At 40.7% G+C, this 17,426-nt stretch overlaps 1 protein-coding gene across 1 annotated transcript in view; it reads left to right on the top strand.

The window, feature by feature from the left end:
- Positions 1-1,612: 1,612 nt before the first annotated feature.
- Positions 1,613-17,426, top strand: part of LOC129848558 (G patch domain-containing protein 1-like) — a gene marked incomplete at its 3' end in the record, with an annotated part of 60,486 nt that continues 44,672 nt past the window's right edge. The window contains exons 1-3 of the mRNA XM_055915723.1: positions 1,613-1,712; positions 4,305-4,439; positions 8,045-8,130. Coding sequence (XP_055771698.1) covers positions 1,643-1,712; positions 4,305-4,439; positions 8,045-8,130 — 291 coding nt within the window. The remainder of the gene's footprint in view (positions 1,713-4,304; positions 4,440-8,044; positions 8,131-17,426) is intronic.

Raw genomic sequence — 17,426 nt, 5'->3', positions numbered from 1 at the left:
GCGTTACAGGGCAGTTATGGGCATGGCTATCTCCTGAGTGTGTTACAGGGCAGTTAGGGTCATGGCTATCTCCTGAGTGTCTTACAGGGCAGTTAGGGTCATGGCTATCTCCTGTCTTACAGGGCAGTTAGGGTCCTGGCTATCTCCTGAGTGTCTTACAGGGCAGTTAGGATCATGGCCATCTCCTGAGTGTGTTACAGGGCAGTTAGGGTCATGGCTATCTCCTGAGTGCGTTACAGGGCAGTTAGGGTCATGGCTATCTCCTGTCTTACAGGGCAGTTAGGGTCCTGGCTATCTCCTGAGTGTCTTACAGGGCAGTTAGGGTCATGGCTATCTCCTGAGTGCGTTACAGGGCAGTTAGGGTCATGGCTATCTCCTGAGTGTGTTACAGGGCAGTTAGGATCATGGCTATCTCCTGAGTGTCTTACAGGGCAGTTAGGGTCATGGCTATCTCCTGAGTGTGTTACAGGGCAGTTATGGTCATGGCTATCTCCTGTCTTACAGGGCAGTTAGGGTCATGGCTATCTCCTGAGTGCGTTACAGGGCAGTTAGGGTCATGGCTATCTCCTGAGTGTGTTACGGGGCAGTTAAGGTCATGGTTATCTCCTGTCTTACAGGGCAGTTAGGGTCATGGCTATCTCCTGAGTGCGTTATAGGGCAGTTAGGGTCATGGTTACCCCCTACAGACAGAGAGTTAACGTTTAGAGGGGAGGAGGTTGTGTTTTCAGAGAGAAGGGAGGATTAAGTTTTATTCAGTGTCCAGGGGCCTTTTTGGAGTCTTATTCTGGATGGGTTTCTGCTGACGGAGACCGTTTGCTCTTTGTAAGACAGTATCTGCTTTTATATAGAACAGAGGGAATGTCAATGATTTGGCGCTCAAAGAAAACAAATGACAGAGGATTGTGCTCTCTGGCTGGACATTTGATAGTCGCTGCTTTGCTCTTCAGCATGCTGGAGGAATTAAACCATTAATTTAATTCCATGAGATGGTAGCAGCGTATCCTCCCACACACTGACTCTCTGGCCTTTCTTTCATACACACTACACACATGCCAGCTCTCACACACTACACACTACACACACACACACACACACACACACACACACACACACACACACACACACACACACACACACACACACACACACACACACACTAACTCTGGTTCTTTGGCCTTTCTTTCATACACACTACACACATGCCAGCTCACACACACTACACACACACTACACACACACATACACACACACACACACACCCACCCCCACACACACACACACACACTAGCTGGCTCTCTGGCTTTTCTTTCATACACACACGCCAGCTCTCTCTCTCTCACACACATACACACACTGCTTGCAATGTTACCACAAGATGTCACTCAAACTTAAGAAACCTACAAATGTAACTGAATGCTGATTTCATTGTAATTACAGGATCATAGCTTGAATATAATCGAACAAAACAACTCTTCTACCGATTAATGCATTAGTTCCAGGACATTTCAGTTCATTTATTACCAAATTCAATAGGCAGTGGACCAGTGAGTAAAACTCAGGTAACGTTTGAATAAGCTGTTCGCAATTTGATTGCGCATGCGCGTGATTTTGAACAGAACGAGTTTCCGTAGTTATAGTAAACATGGCGTCCGACAGTGATAGCGACGGAGATTTTGTTACTTTTGGAACCCCATTAGAACCGCTAGAAGAAGGTAACGTTCGTTTTACTTTGTATTTGACATTAATACAGACATTTAATAGTTATTGTGAGGGAAAGATTGATCAACGTGGTGTTTACGAGCTGCTGTTAACGCCTCCATGTCTCTTTTAGCTAACTAAAGTTAGCCATGCTAACACTCTCTCGTTTAGCCCAACAGACAGGGTTCGTTCGTTGTCATGTTTACAGTTGATAACTTGTAAGTACAGTTATCATATCAGTAACACCCCGTCTCAAACTAAGACCTTAATCATTCATTCATTAGACGAGTTCTAATCACTTGCCACGTTGACATGTCCGTACCTGCTGTTTAGCGACACTTCCCCCACGTCGGAAGGTACAGTAAATCTATCATCCGTAACGTTAGACTGTAACTATTATTTGGGCATCGTTTACATTAACGAGCAGTGCACAATATAGTCTTTAATTCAGTTTTTATATGCAACCCCGGACGACTGTGTGATCTCGCTCTCCGTAATGTTCATTTTCAACCTCTCCCCTGACCCAGATTGTAATATCTACATGTTTCAAGGAGACCACCATAGTCCCTGTGCCTCAGAACAACAAGGTGACCTGTCTAAATGACTATCGCTCCGTAGTACTCACTTCTGTAGCTATGAAATGCGTTCCTAGCACCCTGGACCCCATCCAATTCCCGTACCGCCCTCAACAGATCCACTAGCATCCGTGTGCTAGGCGAGTATCCGTCGGCTCGCTAGCTCTGGACCAGGGCATCAGTGTGCTAGACGAGTATCAGTCGGCTCGCTAGCTCTGGACCAGGGCATCAGTGTGCTAGACGAGTATCAGTCGGCTCGCTAGCTCTGGTCCAGGGCATCAGTGTGCTAGACGAGTATCCGTCGGCTCGCTCTGGTCCAGGGCATCAGTGTGCTAGACGAGTATCCGTCGGCTCGCTAGCTCTGGTCCAGGGCATCAGTGTGCTAGACGAGTATCCGTCGGCTCGCTCTGGTCCAGGGCATCAGTGTGCTAGACGAGTATCCGTCGGCTCGCTCTGGTCCAGGGCATCAGTGTGCTAGACGAGTATCCGTCGGCTCGCTAGCTCTGGTCCAGGGCATCAGTGTGCTAGACGAGTATCCGTCGGCTCGCTCTGGTCCAGGGCATCAGTGTGCTAGACGAGTATCCGTCGGCTCGCTAGCTCTGGTCCAGGGCATCAGTGTGCTAGACGAGTATCCGTCGGCTCGCTCTGGTCCAGGGCATCAGTGTGCTAGACGAGTATCCGTCGGCTCGCTCTGGTCCAGGGCATCAGTGTGCTAGACGAGTATCCGTCGGCTCGCTAGCTCTGGTCCAGGGCATCAGTGTGCTAGACGAGTATCCGTCGGCTCGCTCTGGTCCAGGGCATCAGTGTGCTAGACGAGTATCCGTCGGCTCGCTAGCTCTGGTCCAGGGCATCAGTGTGCTAGACGAGTATCCGTCGGCTCGCTCTGGTCCAGGGCATCAGTGTGCTAGACGAGTATCCGTCGGCTCGCTAGCTCTGGTCCAGGGCATCAGTGTGCTAGACGAGTATCCGTCGGCTCGCTAGCTCTGGTCCAGGGCATCAGTGTGCTAGGCGAGTATCAGTCTGCTCGCTATCTCTGGTCCAGGGCATCAGTGTGCTAGGCGAGTATCCGTCGGCTCGCTAGCTCTGGTCCAGGGCATCAGGGTGCTAGGTGAGTATCCGTCGGCTCGCTAGCTCTGGTCCAGGGCATCAGTGTGCTAGACGAGTATCAGTCGGCTCGCTAGCTCTGGTAGAGCGTGTTATGTTAACCCCTGTTGCTTGTGCAGCTAGCTAGAACACACAAAGCTAACTAGCTAGTTCCCTCCTGTACCCCCTGTTCACTCAGGGCAGCACATGGCTGCTGGAGGCTGAACCAATCAGAGTTGCATTGAGCTGCAGGTTGTGGGCGCTGACCCCACCTCGTCGCTTCCACTTCTGTCTCTGGCCAGAACACGTCATTGACATCCGTGTAGGGTGGCATCTGAAAACTGGATTTAATACTTTATTGTAAACTTCTCGGTAATGTAAATGATGCCCGATTTTTTTTTTTAGTAAGAACCGTGTAATGATTATGGATATACCTTCTGACATGGGAAAATGCCACTAAGCAAACAGGTAGTTCGTCGACCCTATTTGGAGCAATAATTTCTCTTTCTGATGGACCTGGTTCTGGTCGACCTGGTTCTGATCGACCTGGTTCTGGTCGACCTGGTTCTGGTCGACCTGGTTCTGATCGACCTGGTTCTGGTCTACGACCTGGTTCTGATCGACCTGGTTCTGATCGACCTGGTTCTGATCGACCTGGTTCTGATCGACCTGGTTCTGATCGACCTGGTTCTGATCGACCTGGTTCTGATCGACCTGGTTCTTCTCGACCTGGTTCTGATCGACCTAGTTCTGATTGACCTGGTTCTGATCGACCTGGTTCTGGTCTACTGAAATCAGAGATGTAGTAAGGTATTGTGGTTTTGATGTCCACTTGTTTGTCTAGTGCTTCCTACAAAAAAGGGTGTATTTCCTAACCAGCTACTTTCCTAGTAGAAAGTATTATTCTACAATATCATGGCTGCTGATGTTTTGGATCAACGTGTGTAGATGAACCTCTGAGGAAACCTATCCCGCTACACGAGCAGACCGTCAAGGATGAGAAGGGACGCTACCAGAGGTTCCATGGAGCCTTCACTGGGGGATTCTCTGCCGGGTACTTCAACACCGTGGGCACCAAAGAAGGTTGGTCCTGCTGTGGCAAGGGAGTGGGAGGCTGACTCACACACACACACACACACACTCACACAGACACACACACACTTACTCTGACACACACACACACACGCACACTCTCTTACTCAGACACACACACTATCTCTCTTTCTTACCCTCTCACGCACTCAGAGACGGTAGCATGTAGGCCTGTTAATGTCATTGTGTGTTGTTTAACCAGCTTCTCTTTGGGGCTGGGAGCTAATACCATACTGAGGGACCTCACCATACCATATTATCACCATACTGAGAGACCTCACCATACCATATTATCACCATACCATATTATCACCATACCATATTATCACCATGCCATATTATCACCATGCCATATTATCACCATACTAAGAGACCTCACCATACCATATTATCACCATACTGAGGGACCTCACCATACCATATTATCACCATACCATATTCTCACCATACCATATTATCACCATACCATATTATCACCATACCATATTATCACCATACCATATTATCACCATACCATAATATCACCATACCATATTATCACCATACCATATTATCACCATACTGAGGGACCTCACCATACCATATTATCACCATACCATATTACCACCATACTGAGGGACCTCACCATACCATATTATCACCATACCATATTCTCACCATACCATATTATCACCATACCATATTATCACCATACCATATTATCACCATACCATATTATCACCATACCATAATATCACCATACCATATTATCACCATACCATATTACCACCATACTGAGGGACCTCACCATACCATATTATCACCATACTGAGGGACCTCACCATACCATATTATCACCATACTGAGGGACCTCACCATACCATATTATCACCATACTGAGAGACCTCACCATACCATATTATCACCATACTGAGAGACCTCACCATACCATAATATCACCATATCATATTACCACCATAACATATTATCACCATACCATATTATCACCATACTGAGGGACCTCACCATACCATATTACCACCATACCATATTATCACCATAACATATTATCACCATACTGAGGGACCTCACCATACCATATTATCACCATACCATATTATCACCATACCATACTATCACCATACCATACTATCACCATACCATATTATCACCATACCATATTATCACCATACCATATTCTCACCATACTGAGGGACCTCACCATACCATATTATCACCATACCATATTCTCACCATACCATATTATCACCATACCATATTACCACCATACCATATTATCACCATACTGAGAGACCTCACCATACCATATTATCACCATACCATATTATCACCATACTGAGAGACCTCACCATACCATATTATCACCATACTGAGAGACCTCACCATACCATATTATCACCATACCATATTATCACCATACCATATTATCACCATACCATATTATCACCATACCATATTCTCACCATACCATAATATCACCATCCCATATTATCACCATACCATATTATCACCATACTGAGAGACCTCACCATACCATATTATCACCATACCATATTCTCACCATACCATATTATCACCATACCATATTATCACCATACCATATTATCACCATACCATATTATCACCATACCATAATATCACCATCCCATATTATCACCATACCATATTATCACCATACTGAGAGACCTCACCATACCATATTATCACCATACCATATTCTCACCATACCATATTCTCACCATACCATATTATCACCATACCATATTATCACCATACCATATTCTCACCATACCATAATATCACCATCCCATATTATCACCATACCATATTAACACCATACTGAGAGACCAATAGGGGTGATTCTCTAGGCGTGAGGGGAGGGGGGGGATTCTCTAGGTGCGTGGGGGGGTGATTCTCTAGGTGTGGCGTGTGATTCTCTAGGTGCGTGGGGGGTGATTCTCTAGGTGGGGGGTGATTCTCTAGGTGGGGGGTGATTCTCTAGTTGTGGGGGGTGATTCTCTAGTTGTGGGGGGTGATTCTCTAGTTGTGGGGGGTGATTCTCTAGTTGTGGGGGGTGATTCTCTAGTTGTGGGGGGTGATTCTCTAGTTGGGGGGGGTGATTCTCTAGTTGTGGGGGGGGGGGTGATTCTCTAGTTGTGGGGGGGGTGATTCTCTAGTTGTGTGGGGGGTGATTCTCTAGTTGGGGGGGGTGATTCTCTAGTTGTGGGGGGGGGGGTGATTCTCTAGTTGTGGGGGGGGTGATTCTCTAGTTGTGGGGGGTGATTTTCTAGTTGTGGGGGGGGGGTGATTCTCTAGTTGTGGGGGGTGATTTTCTAGTTGTGGGGGGGGGTGATTCTCTAGTTGGGGGGGGTGATTCTCTAGTTGTGGGGTGGGTGATTCTCTAGTTGGGGGGGGTGATTCTCTAGTTGGGGGGGGTGATTCTCTAGTTGGGGGGGGTGATTCTCTAGTTGTGGGGGGTGATTCTCTAGTTGTGGGGGGTGATTCTCTAGTTGTGGGGGGTGATTCTCTAGTTGTGGGGGGTGATTCTCTAGTTGGGGGGGGTGATTCTCTAGTTGTGGGGGGGGGGGGTGATTCTCTAGTTGTGGGGGGGGTGATTCTCTAGTTGTGTGGGGGGTGATTCTCTAGTTGGGGGGGGTGATTCTCTAGTTGTGGGGGGGGGGGTGATTCTCTAGTTGTGGGGGGGGTGATTCTCTAGTTGTGGGGGGTGATTTTCTAGTTGTGGGGGGGGGTGATTCTCTAGTTGTGGGGGGTGATTTTCTAGTTGTGGGGGGGGGTGATTCTCTAGTTGTGGGGGGTGATTTTCTAGTTGTGGGGGGGGGTGATTCTCTAGTTGTGGGGGGTGATTTTCTAGTTGTGGGGGGGGGTGATTTTCTAGTTGTGGGGTGTGATTCTCTAGTTGTGGGGGGTGATTTTCTAGTTGTGGGGGGGGGGTGATTTTCTAGTTGTGGGGGGTGATTCTCTAGTTGTGGGGGGGGTGATTCTCTAGTTGTGGGGTGGGTGATTCTCTAGTTGTGGGGGGTGATTCTCTAGTTGTGGGGGGTGATTCTCTAGTTGTGGGGGGTGATTCTCTAGTTGTGGGGGGTGATTTTCTAGGTGGGGGGTGATTCTCTAGGTGGGGGGGGTGATTCTCTAGGTGGGGGGGGTGATTCTCTAGGTGGGGGGGGATTCTCTAGGTGCGTGGGGGGGGATTCTCTAGTTGTGGGGGGTGATTTTCTAGGTGGGGGGTGATTCTCTAGGTGGGGGGGGTGATTCTCTAGGTGGGGGGGTGATTCTCTAGGTGGGGGGGGATTCTCTAGGTGCGTGGGGGGGGATTCTCTAGGTGTGGGGGGTGTGATTCTGTACTGCCATTTAATTGCTATGTGATGTTCCAAACATATTGCTCACTGTATGTCTGCTGCAGAGACACAAGACATCATGGGAAAATGAGTTCTGATCAGTCAGGGAAATAAAAGTGCTGACAATAACATGTTGGCTCACTATTTAAAAAACAAGATGGAGTAAAATATTGATATAATATAGTCTAAGAAATCTTGCGACGTGTGACTGTAAGAATCACTACTTGTTTCCTATCGCAGGGTGGACACCAGCCACCTTTGTTTCATCCAGACAGCAGAAAGCAGGCAGACAGAATGCCAGGCCAGAGGACTTCATGGATGAGGAGGTAGGACCACAAAACATCTCATTATCTGATCAACAACAGTATGCATGAATGGACTGATCACACTACTTCCCTTTCAACTCACGTCACGGATGAGGAGGAACCTAGAATCTGAAAGAGAACACAGTATACATTCTAGAGGCCACGTTATACATTCTAGAGGCCACGTTATACATTCTAGAGGCCACGTTATACATTCTAGAGGCCACGTTATACATTCTAGAGGCCACGTTATACATTCTAGAGGCCACATTATACATTCTAGAGAACACAGTATACATTCTAGAGAAGACATTATACATTCTAGAGAAGACATTATACATTCTAGAGAACACATTATACATTCTAGAGAACACATTATACATTCTAGAGAACACATTATACATTCTAGAGACCACATTATACATTCTAGAGAACACAGTATACATTCTAGAAAACACATTATACATTCTAGAGAACACATTATACATTCGAGAGAACACATTATACATTCTAGATGCCACATTATACATTCTAGATGCCACATTATACATTCTAGATGCCACATTATACATTCTAGATGCCACATTATACATTCTAGAGAACACATTATACAGAGACCACATTATACATTCTAGAGACCACATTATACATTCTAGAGACCACGTTATACATTCTAGAGGCCACGTTATACATTCTAGAGGCCACGTTATACATTCTAGAGGCCACGTTATACATTCTAGAGGCCACATTATACATTCTAGAGGCCACATTATACATTCTAGAGGCCACAGTATACATTCTAGAGAACACAGTATACATTCTAGAGAAGACATTATACATTCTAGAGAAGACATTATACATTCTAGAGAACACATTATACATTCTAGAGACCACATTATACATTCTAGAGAACACAGTATACATTCTAGAAAACACATTATACATTCTAGAGAACACATTATACATTCTAGAGAACACATTATACATTCTAGAGAACACATTATACATTCTAGATGCCACATTATACATTCTAGAGAACACATTATACAGAGACCACATTATACACTCTAGATGCCACATTATACATTCTAGAGACCACATTATACATTCTAGAGAACACATTATACATTCTAGATGCCACATTATACATTCTAGAGAACACATTATACAGAGACCATATTATACATTCTAGAGAACACAGTATACATTCTAGAGAACACATTATACAGAGACCACATTATACATTCTAGAGAACACATTATACATTCTAGAGACCACATTATACATTCTAGAGAACACATTATACAGAGACCACATTATACATTCTAGAGAACACATTATACATTCTAGAGAACACATTATACAGAGACCACATTATACATTCTGGAGGCCACATTATACATTCTAGATACCACATTATACATTCTAGAGACCACATTATACTTTCTAGAGATCACATTATACATTCTAGAGACCACATTATACATTCTAGAGACCACATTATACATTCTGGAGGCCACATTATACATTCTAGAGAACACATTATACAGAGACCACATTATACATTCTGGAGACCACATTATACATTCTAGAGACCACATTATACATTCTAGAGACCACATTATACATTCTAGAGACCACATTATACATTCTAGAGAACACATTATACATTCTAGAGAACACATTATACAGAGACCACATTATACATTCTGGAGGCCACATTATACATTCTAGAGACCACATTATACATTCTAGAGACCACATTATACATTCTAGAGACCACATTATACATTCTAGAGACCACATTATACATTCTAGAGACCACATTATACATTCTGGAGGCCACATTATACATTCTAGAGACCACATTATACATTATAGAGACCACATTATACATTCTGGAGGCCACATTATACATTCTAGAGAACACATTATACAGAGACCACATTATACATTCTGGAGACCACATTATACATTCTAGAGACCACATTATACATTCTAGAGACCACATTATACATTCTAGAGACCACATTATACATTCTAGAGAACACATTATACATTCTAGAGAACACATTATACAGAGACCACATTATACATTCTGGAGGCCACATTATACATTCTAGAGACCACATTATACATTCTAGAGACCACATTATACATTCTAGAGACCACATTATACATTCTAGAGACCACATTATACATTCTAGAGACCACATTATACATTCTGGAGGCCACATTATACATTCTAGAGACCACATTATACATTCTAGAGACCACATTATACATTCTGGAGGCCACATTATACATTCTAGATGCCACATTATACATTCTAGAGGCCACATTATACATTCTAGATGCCACATTATACATTCTAGAGGCCACATTATACATTCTAGATGCCACATTATACATTCTAGATGCCACATTATACACTCTAGATGCCACATTATACATTCTAGAGAACACATTATACATTCTAGAGAACGCATTATACATTCTAGAGAAGGCATTATACATTCTAGAGAAGGCATTATACATTCTAGTGAAGACATTATACATTCTAGAGGCCACATTATACATTCTAGAGACCACATTATACAGAGACCACATTATACATTCTAGAGACCACATTATACATTCTAGAGACCACATTATACATTCTAGAGACCACATTATACATTCTAGAGACCACATTATACATTCTAGAGGCCACATTATACATTCTAGAGGCCACATTATACATTCTAGAGGCCACATTATACATTCTAGAGGCCACATTATACATTCTAGAGGCCACATTATACATTCTAGAGGCCACATTATACATTCTAGAGGCCACATTATACATTCTAGAGGCCACATTATACATTCTAGAGAACACATTATACAGAGACCACATTATACATTCTAGAGACCACATTATACATTCTAGAGACCACATTATACATTCTAGAGACCACATTATACATTCTAGAGACCACATTATACATTCTAGAGACCACATTATACATTCTAGAGAACACATTATACATTCTAGATGCCACATTATACATTCTAGATGCCACATTATACATTCTAGATGCCACATTATACATTCTAGATGCCACATTATACATTCTAGATGCCACATTATACATTCTAGATGCCACATTATACATTCTAGATGCCACATTATACATTCTAGATGCCACATTATACATTCTAGATGCCACATTATACATTCTAGATGCCACATTATACATTCTAGAGGCCACATTATACATTCTAGATGCCACATTATACATTCTAGATGCCACATTATACATTCTAGATGCCACATTATACATTCTAGATGCCACATTATACATTCCAGATGCCACATTATACATTCTAGAGAACACATTATACATTCTAGATGCCACATTATACATTCTAGATGCCACATTATACATTCTGGAGGCCACATTATACATTCTGGAGGCCACATTATACATTCTGGAGGCCACATTATACATTCTGGAGGCCACATTATACATTCTGGAGGCCACATTATACATTCTGGAGGCCACATTATACATTCTGGAGGCCACATTATACATTCTGGAGAACACATTATACATTCTGGAGAACACATTATACATTCTGGAGACCACATTATACATTCTAGAGACCACATTATACATTCTAGAGGCCACATTATACATTCTAGATGCCACATTATACATTCTAGATGCCACATTATACATTCTAGATGCCACATTATACATTCTAGATGCCACATTATACATTCTAGATGCCACATTATACATTCTAGATGCCACATTATACATTCTAGATGCCACATTATACATTCTAGATGCCACATTATACATTCTAGATGCCACATTATACATTCTAGATGCCACATTATACATTCTAGAGAAGACATTATACATTCTAGAGAAGACATTATACATTCTAGAGAAGACATTATACATTCTAGAGACCACATTATACATTCTAGAGACCACATTATACATTCTAGATGCCACATTATACATTCTGGATGCCACATTATACATTCTGGAGGCCACATTATACATTCTAGAGACCACATTATACATTCTAGAGACCACATTATACATTCTAGAGATCACATTATACATTCTAGAGACCACATTATACATTCTAGAGACCACATTATACATTCTGGAGGCCACATTATACATTCTGGAGGCCACATTATACATTCTAGAGACCACATTATACATTCTAGAGACCACATTATACATTCTAGATGCCACATTATACATTCTAGAGGCCACATTATACATTCTAGAGGCCACATTATACATTCTAGAGGCCACATTATACATTCTAGATGCCACATTATACATTCTAGATGCCACATTATACATTCTAGATGCCACATTATACATTCTAGATGCCACATTATACATTCTAGATGCCACATTATACATTCTAGATGCCACATTATACATTCTAGATGCCACATTATACATTCTAGATGCCACATTATACACTCTAGATGCCACATTATACATTCTAGAGAACGCATTATACATTCTAGAGAACGCATTATACATTCTAGAGAAGGCATTATACATTCTAGAGAAGGCATTATACATTCTAGAGAAGACATTATACATTCTAGAGAAGACATTATACATTCTGGAGAAGACATTATACATTCTGGAGAAGACATTATACATTCTGGAGAAGACATTATACATTCTGGAGAACACATTATACATTCTGGAGAACACATTATACATTCTGGAGAACACATTATACATTCTAGAGGCCACATTATACATTCTAGAGGCCACATTATACATTCTAGAGGCCACATTATACATTCTAGAGGCCACATTATACATTCTAGAGGCCACATTATACATTCTAGAGGCCACATTATACATTCTAGAGAACACATTATACAGAGACCACATTATACATTCTAGAGACCACATTATACATTCTAGAGACCTCATTATACATTCTAGAGACCACATTATACATTCTAGAGGCCACATTATACATTCTAGAGGCCACATTATACATTCTAGAGGCCACATTATACATTCTAGAGGCCACATTATACATTCTAGAGGCCACATTATACATTCTAGAGGCCACATTATACATTCTAGAGGCCACATTATACATTCTAGAGGCCACATTATACAGAGGCCACATTATACAGAGACCACATTATACATTCTAGAGACCACATTATACATTCTAGAGACCACATTATACATTCTAGAGACCACATTATACATTCTAGAGACCACATTATACATTCTAGAGAACACATTATACATTCTAGATGCCACATTATACATTCTAGATGCCACATTATACATTCTAGATGCCACATTATACATTCTAGATGCCACATTATACATTCTAGATGCCACATTATACATTCTAGATGCCACATTATACATTCTAGATGCCACATTATACATTCTAGATGCCACATTATACATTCTAGAGGCCACATTATACATTCTAGAGGCCACATTATACATTCTAGATGCCACATTATACATTCTAGATGCCACATTATACATTCTAGATGCCACATTATACATTCTAGATGCCACATTATACATTCTAGATGCCACATTATACATTCTAGATGCCACATTATACATTCTAGAGAACACATTATACATTCTAGAGAAGACATTATACATTCTAGAGAACACATTATACATTCTAGAGAACACATTATACATTCTAGAGACCACATTATACATTCTAGAGAACACAGTATACATTCTAGAAAACACATTATACATTCTAGAGAACACATTATACATTCTAGAGAACACATTATACATTCTAGAGAACACATTATACATTCTAGATGCCACATTATACATTCTAGATGCCACATTATACAGAGACCACATTATACACTCTAGATGCCACATTATACATTCTAGAGACCACATTATACATTCTAGAAAACACATTATACATTCTAGAGAACACATTATACATTCTAGAGAACACATTATACATTCTAGAGAACACATTATACATTCTAGATGCCACATTATACATTCTAGAGAACACATTATACAGAGACCACATTATACATTCTAGAGAACACAGTATACATTCTAGAGAACACATTATACAGAGACCACATTATACATTCTAGAGAACACATTATACATTCTAGAGACCACATTATACATTCTAGAGAACACATTATACAGAGACCACATTATACATTCTAGAGAACACATTATACATTCTAGAGAACACATTATACAGAGACCACATTATACATTCTGGAGGCCACATTATACATTCTAGAGACCACATTATACATTCTAGAGACCACATTATACATTCTAGAGATCACATTATACATTCTAGAGACCACATTATACATTCTAGAGACCACATTATACATTCTGGAGGCCACATTATACATTCTAGAGAACACATTATACAGAGACCACATTATACATTCTGGAGACCACATTATACATTCTAGAGACCACATTATACATTCTAGAGACCACATTATACATTCTAGAGACCACATTATACATTCTAGAGAACACATTATACATTCTAGAGAACACATTATACAGAGACCACATTATACATTCTGGAGGCCACATTATACATTCTAGAGACCACATTATACATTCTAGAGACCACATTATACATTCTAGAGACCACATTATACATTCTAGAGACCACATTATACATTCTAGAGACCACATTATACATTCTGGAGGCCACATTATACATTCTAGAGACCACATTATACATTCTAGAGACCACATTATACATTCTGGAGGCCACATTATACATTCTAGATGCCACATTATACATTCTAGAGGCCACATTATACATTCTAGATGCCACATTATACATTCTAGATGCCACATTATACATTCTAGATGCCACATTATACATTCTAGATGCCACATTATACATTCTAGATGCCACATTATACATTCTAGATGCCACATTATACATTCTAGATGCCACATTATACACTCTAGATGCCACATTATACATTCTAGAGAACACATTATACATTCTAGAGAACGCATTATACATTCTAGAGAAGGCATTATACATTCTAGAGAAGGCATTATACATTCTAGAGAAGACATTATACAGAGACCACATTATACATTCTAGAGACCACATTATACATTCTAGAGACCACATTATACATTCTAGAGACCACATTATACATTCTAGAGACCACATTATACATTCTAGAGACCACATTATACATTCTAGAGACCACATTATACAGAGACCACATTATACATTCTAGAGACCACATTATACATTCTAGAGACCACATTATACATTCTAGAGACCACATTATACATTCTAGAGACCACATTATACATTCTAGAGACCACACTATACATTCTAGAGGCCACATTATACATTCTAGAGGCCACATTATACATTCTAGAGGCCACATTATACATTCTAGAGAACACATTATACAGAGACCACATTATACATTCTAGAGACCACATTATACATTCTAGAGACCACATTATACATTCTAGAGACCACATTATACATTCTAGAGACCACATTATACATTCTAGAGACCACATTATACATTCTAGAGACCACATTATACATTCTAGAGAACACATTATACATTCTAGATGCCACATTATACATTCTAGATGCCACATTATACATTCTAGATGCCACATTATACATTCTAGATGCCACATTATACATTCTAGATGCCACATTATACATTCTAGATGCCACATTATACATTCTAGATGCCACATTATACATTCTAGATGCCACATTATACATTCTAGAGAACACATTATACATTCTAGATGCCACATTATACATTCTAGATGCCACATTATACATTATAGATGCCACATTATACATTCTAGATGCCACATTATACATTATAGATGCCACATTATACATTCTAGATGCCACATTATACATTCTGGATGCCACATTATACATTCTGGAGGCCACATTATACATTCTGGAGGCCACATTATACATTCTGGAGGCCACATTATACATTCTGGAGGCCACATTATACATTCTGGAGGCCACATTATACATTCTGGAGAACACATTATACATTCTGGAGAACACATTATACATTCTGGAGACCACATTATACATTCTAGAGACCACATTATACATTCTAGAGGCCACATTATACATTCTAGATGCCACATTATACATTCTAGATGCCACATTATACATTCTAGATGCCACATTATACATTCTAGAGAAGACATTATACATTCTAGAGAAGACATTATACATTCTAGAGAAGACATTATACATTCTAGAGAAGACATTATACATTCTAGAGACCACATTATACATTCTAGAGACCACATTATACATTCTAGATGCCACATTATACATTCTAGATGCCACATTATACATTCTGGAGGCCACATTATACATTCTGGAGGCCACATTATACATTCTAGAGGCCACATTATACATTCTAGAGATCACATTATACATTCTAGAGACCACATTATACATTCTAGAGACCACATTATACATTCTGGAGGCCACATTATACATTCTGGAGGCCACATTATACATTCTGGAGGCCACATTATACATTCTAGAGACCACATTATACATTCTAGATGCCACATTATACATTCTAGAGGCCACATTATACATTCTAGAGGCCACATTATACATTCTAGAGGCCACATTATACATTCTAGAGGCCACATTATACATTCTAGATGCCACATTATACATTCTAGATGCCACATTATACATTCTAGATGCCACATTATACATTCTAGATGCCACATTATACATTCTAGATGCCACATTATACATTCTAGATGCCACATTATACATTCTAGATGCCACATTATACATTCTAGATGCCACATTATACATTCTAGATGCCACATTATACACTCTAGATGCCACATTATACATTCTAGAGAACGCATTATACATTCTAGAGAACGCATTATACATTCTAGAGAAGGCATTATACATTCTAGAGAAGACATTATACATTCTAGAGAAGACATTATACATTCTGGAGAAGACATTATACATTCTGGAGAAGACATTATACATTCTGGAGAAGACATTATACATTCTAGAGGCCACATTATACATTCTAGAGGCCACATTATACATTCTAGAGGCCACATTATACATTCTAGAGGCCACATTATACATTCTAGAGAACACATTATACAGAGACCACATTATACATTCTAGAGACCACATTATACATTCTAGAGACCACATTATACATTCTAGAGACCACATTATACATTCTAGAGACCACA

This window comes from Salvelinus fontinalis, unplaced genomic scaffold (genome assembly GCF_029448725.1).
Source record: "Salvelinus fontinalis isolate EN_2023a unplaced genomic scaffold, ASM2944872v1 scaffold_1068, whole genome shotgun sequence".
NCBI classification, from domain to species: domain Eukaryota; kingdom Metazoa; phylum Chordata; class Actinopteri; order Salmoniformes; family Salmonidae; genus Salvelinus; species Salvelinus fontinalis.
This window is presented reverse-complemented; position numbering and strand designations above follow the sequence as displayed.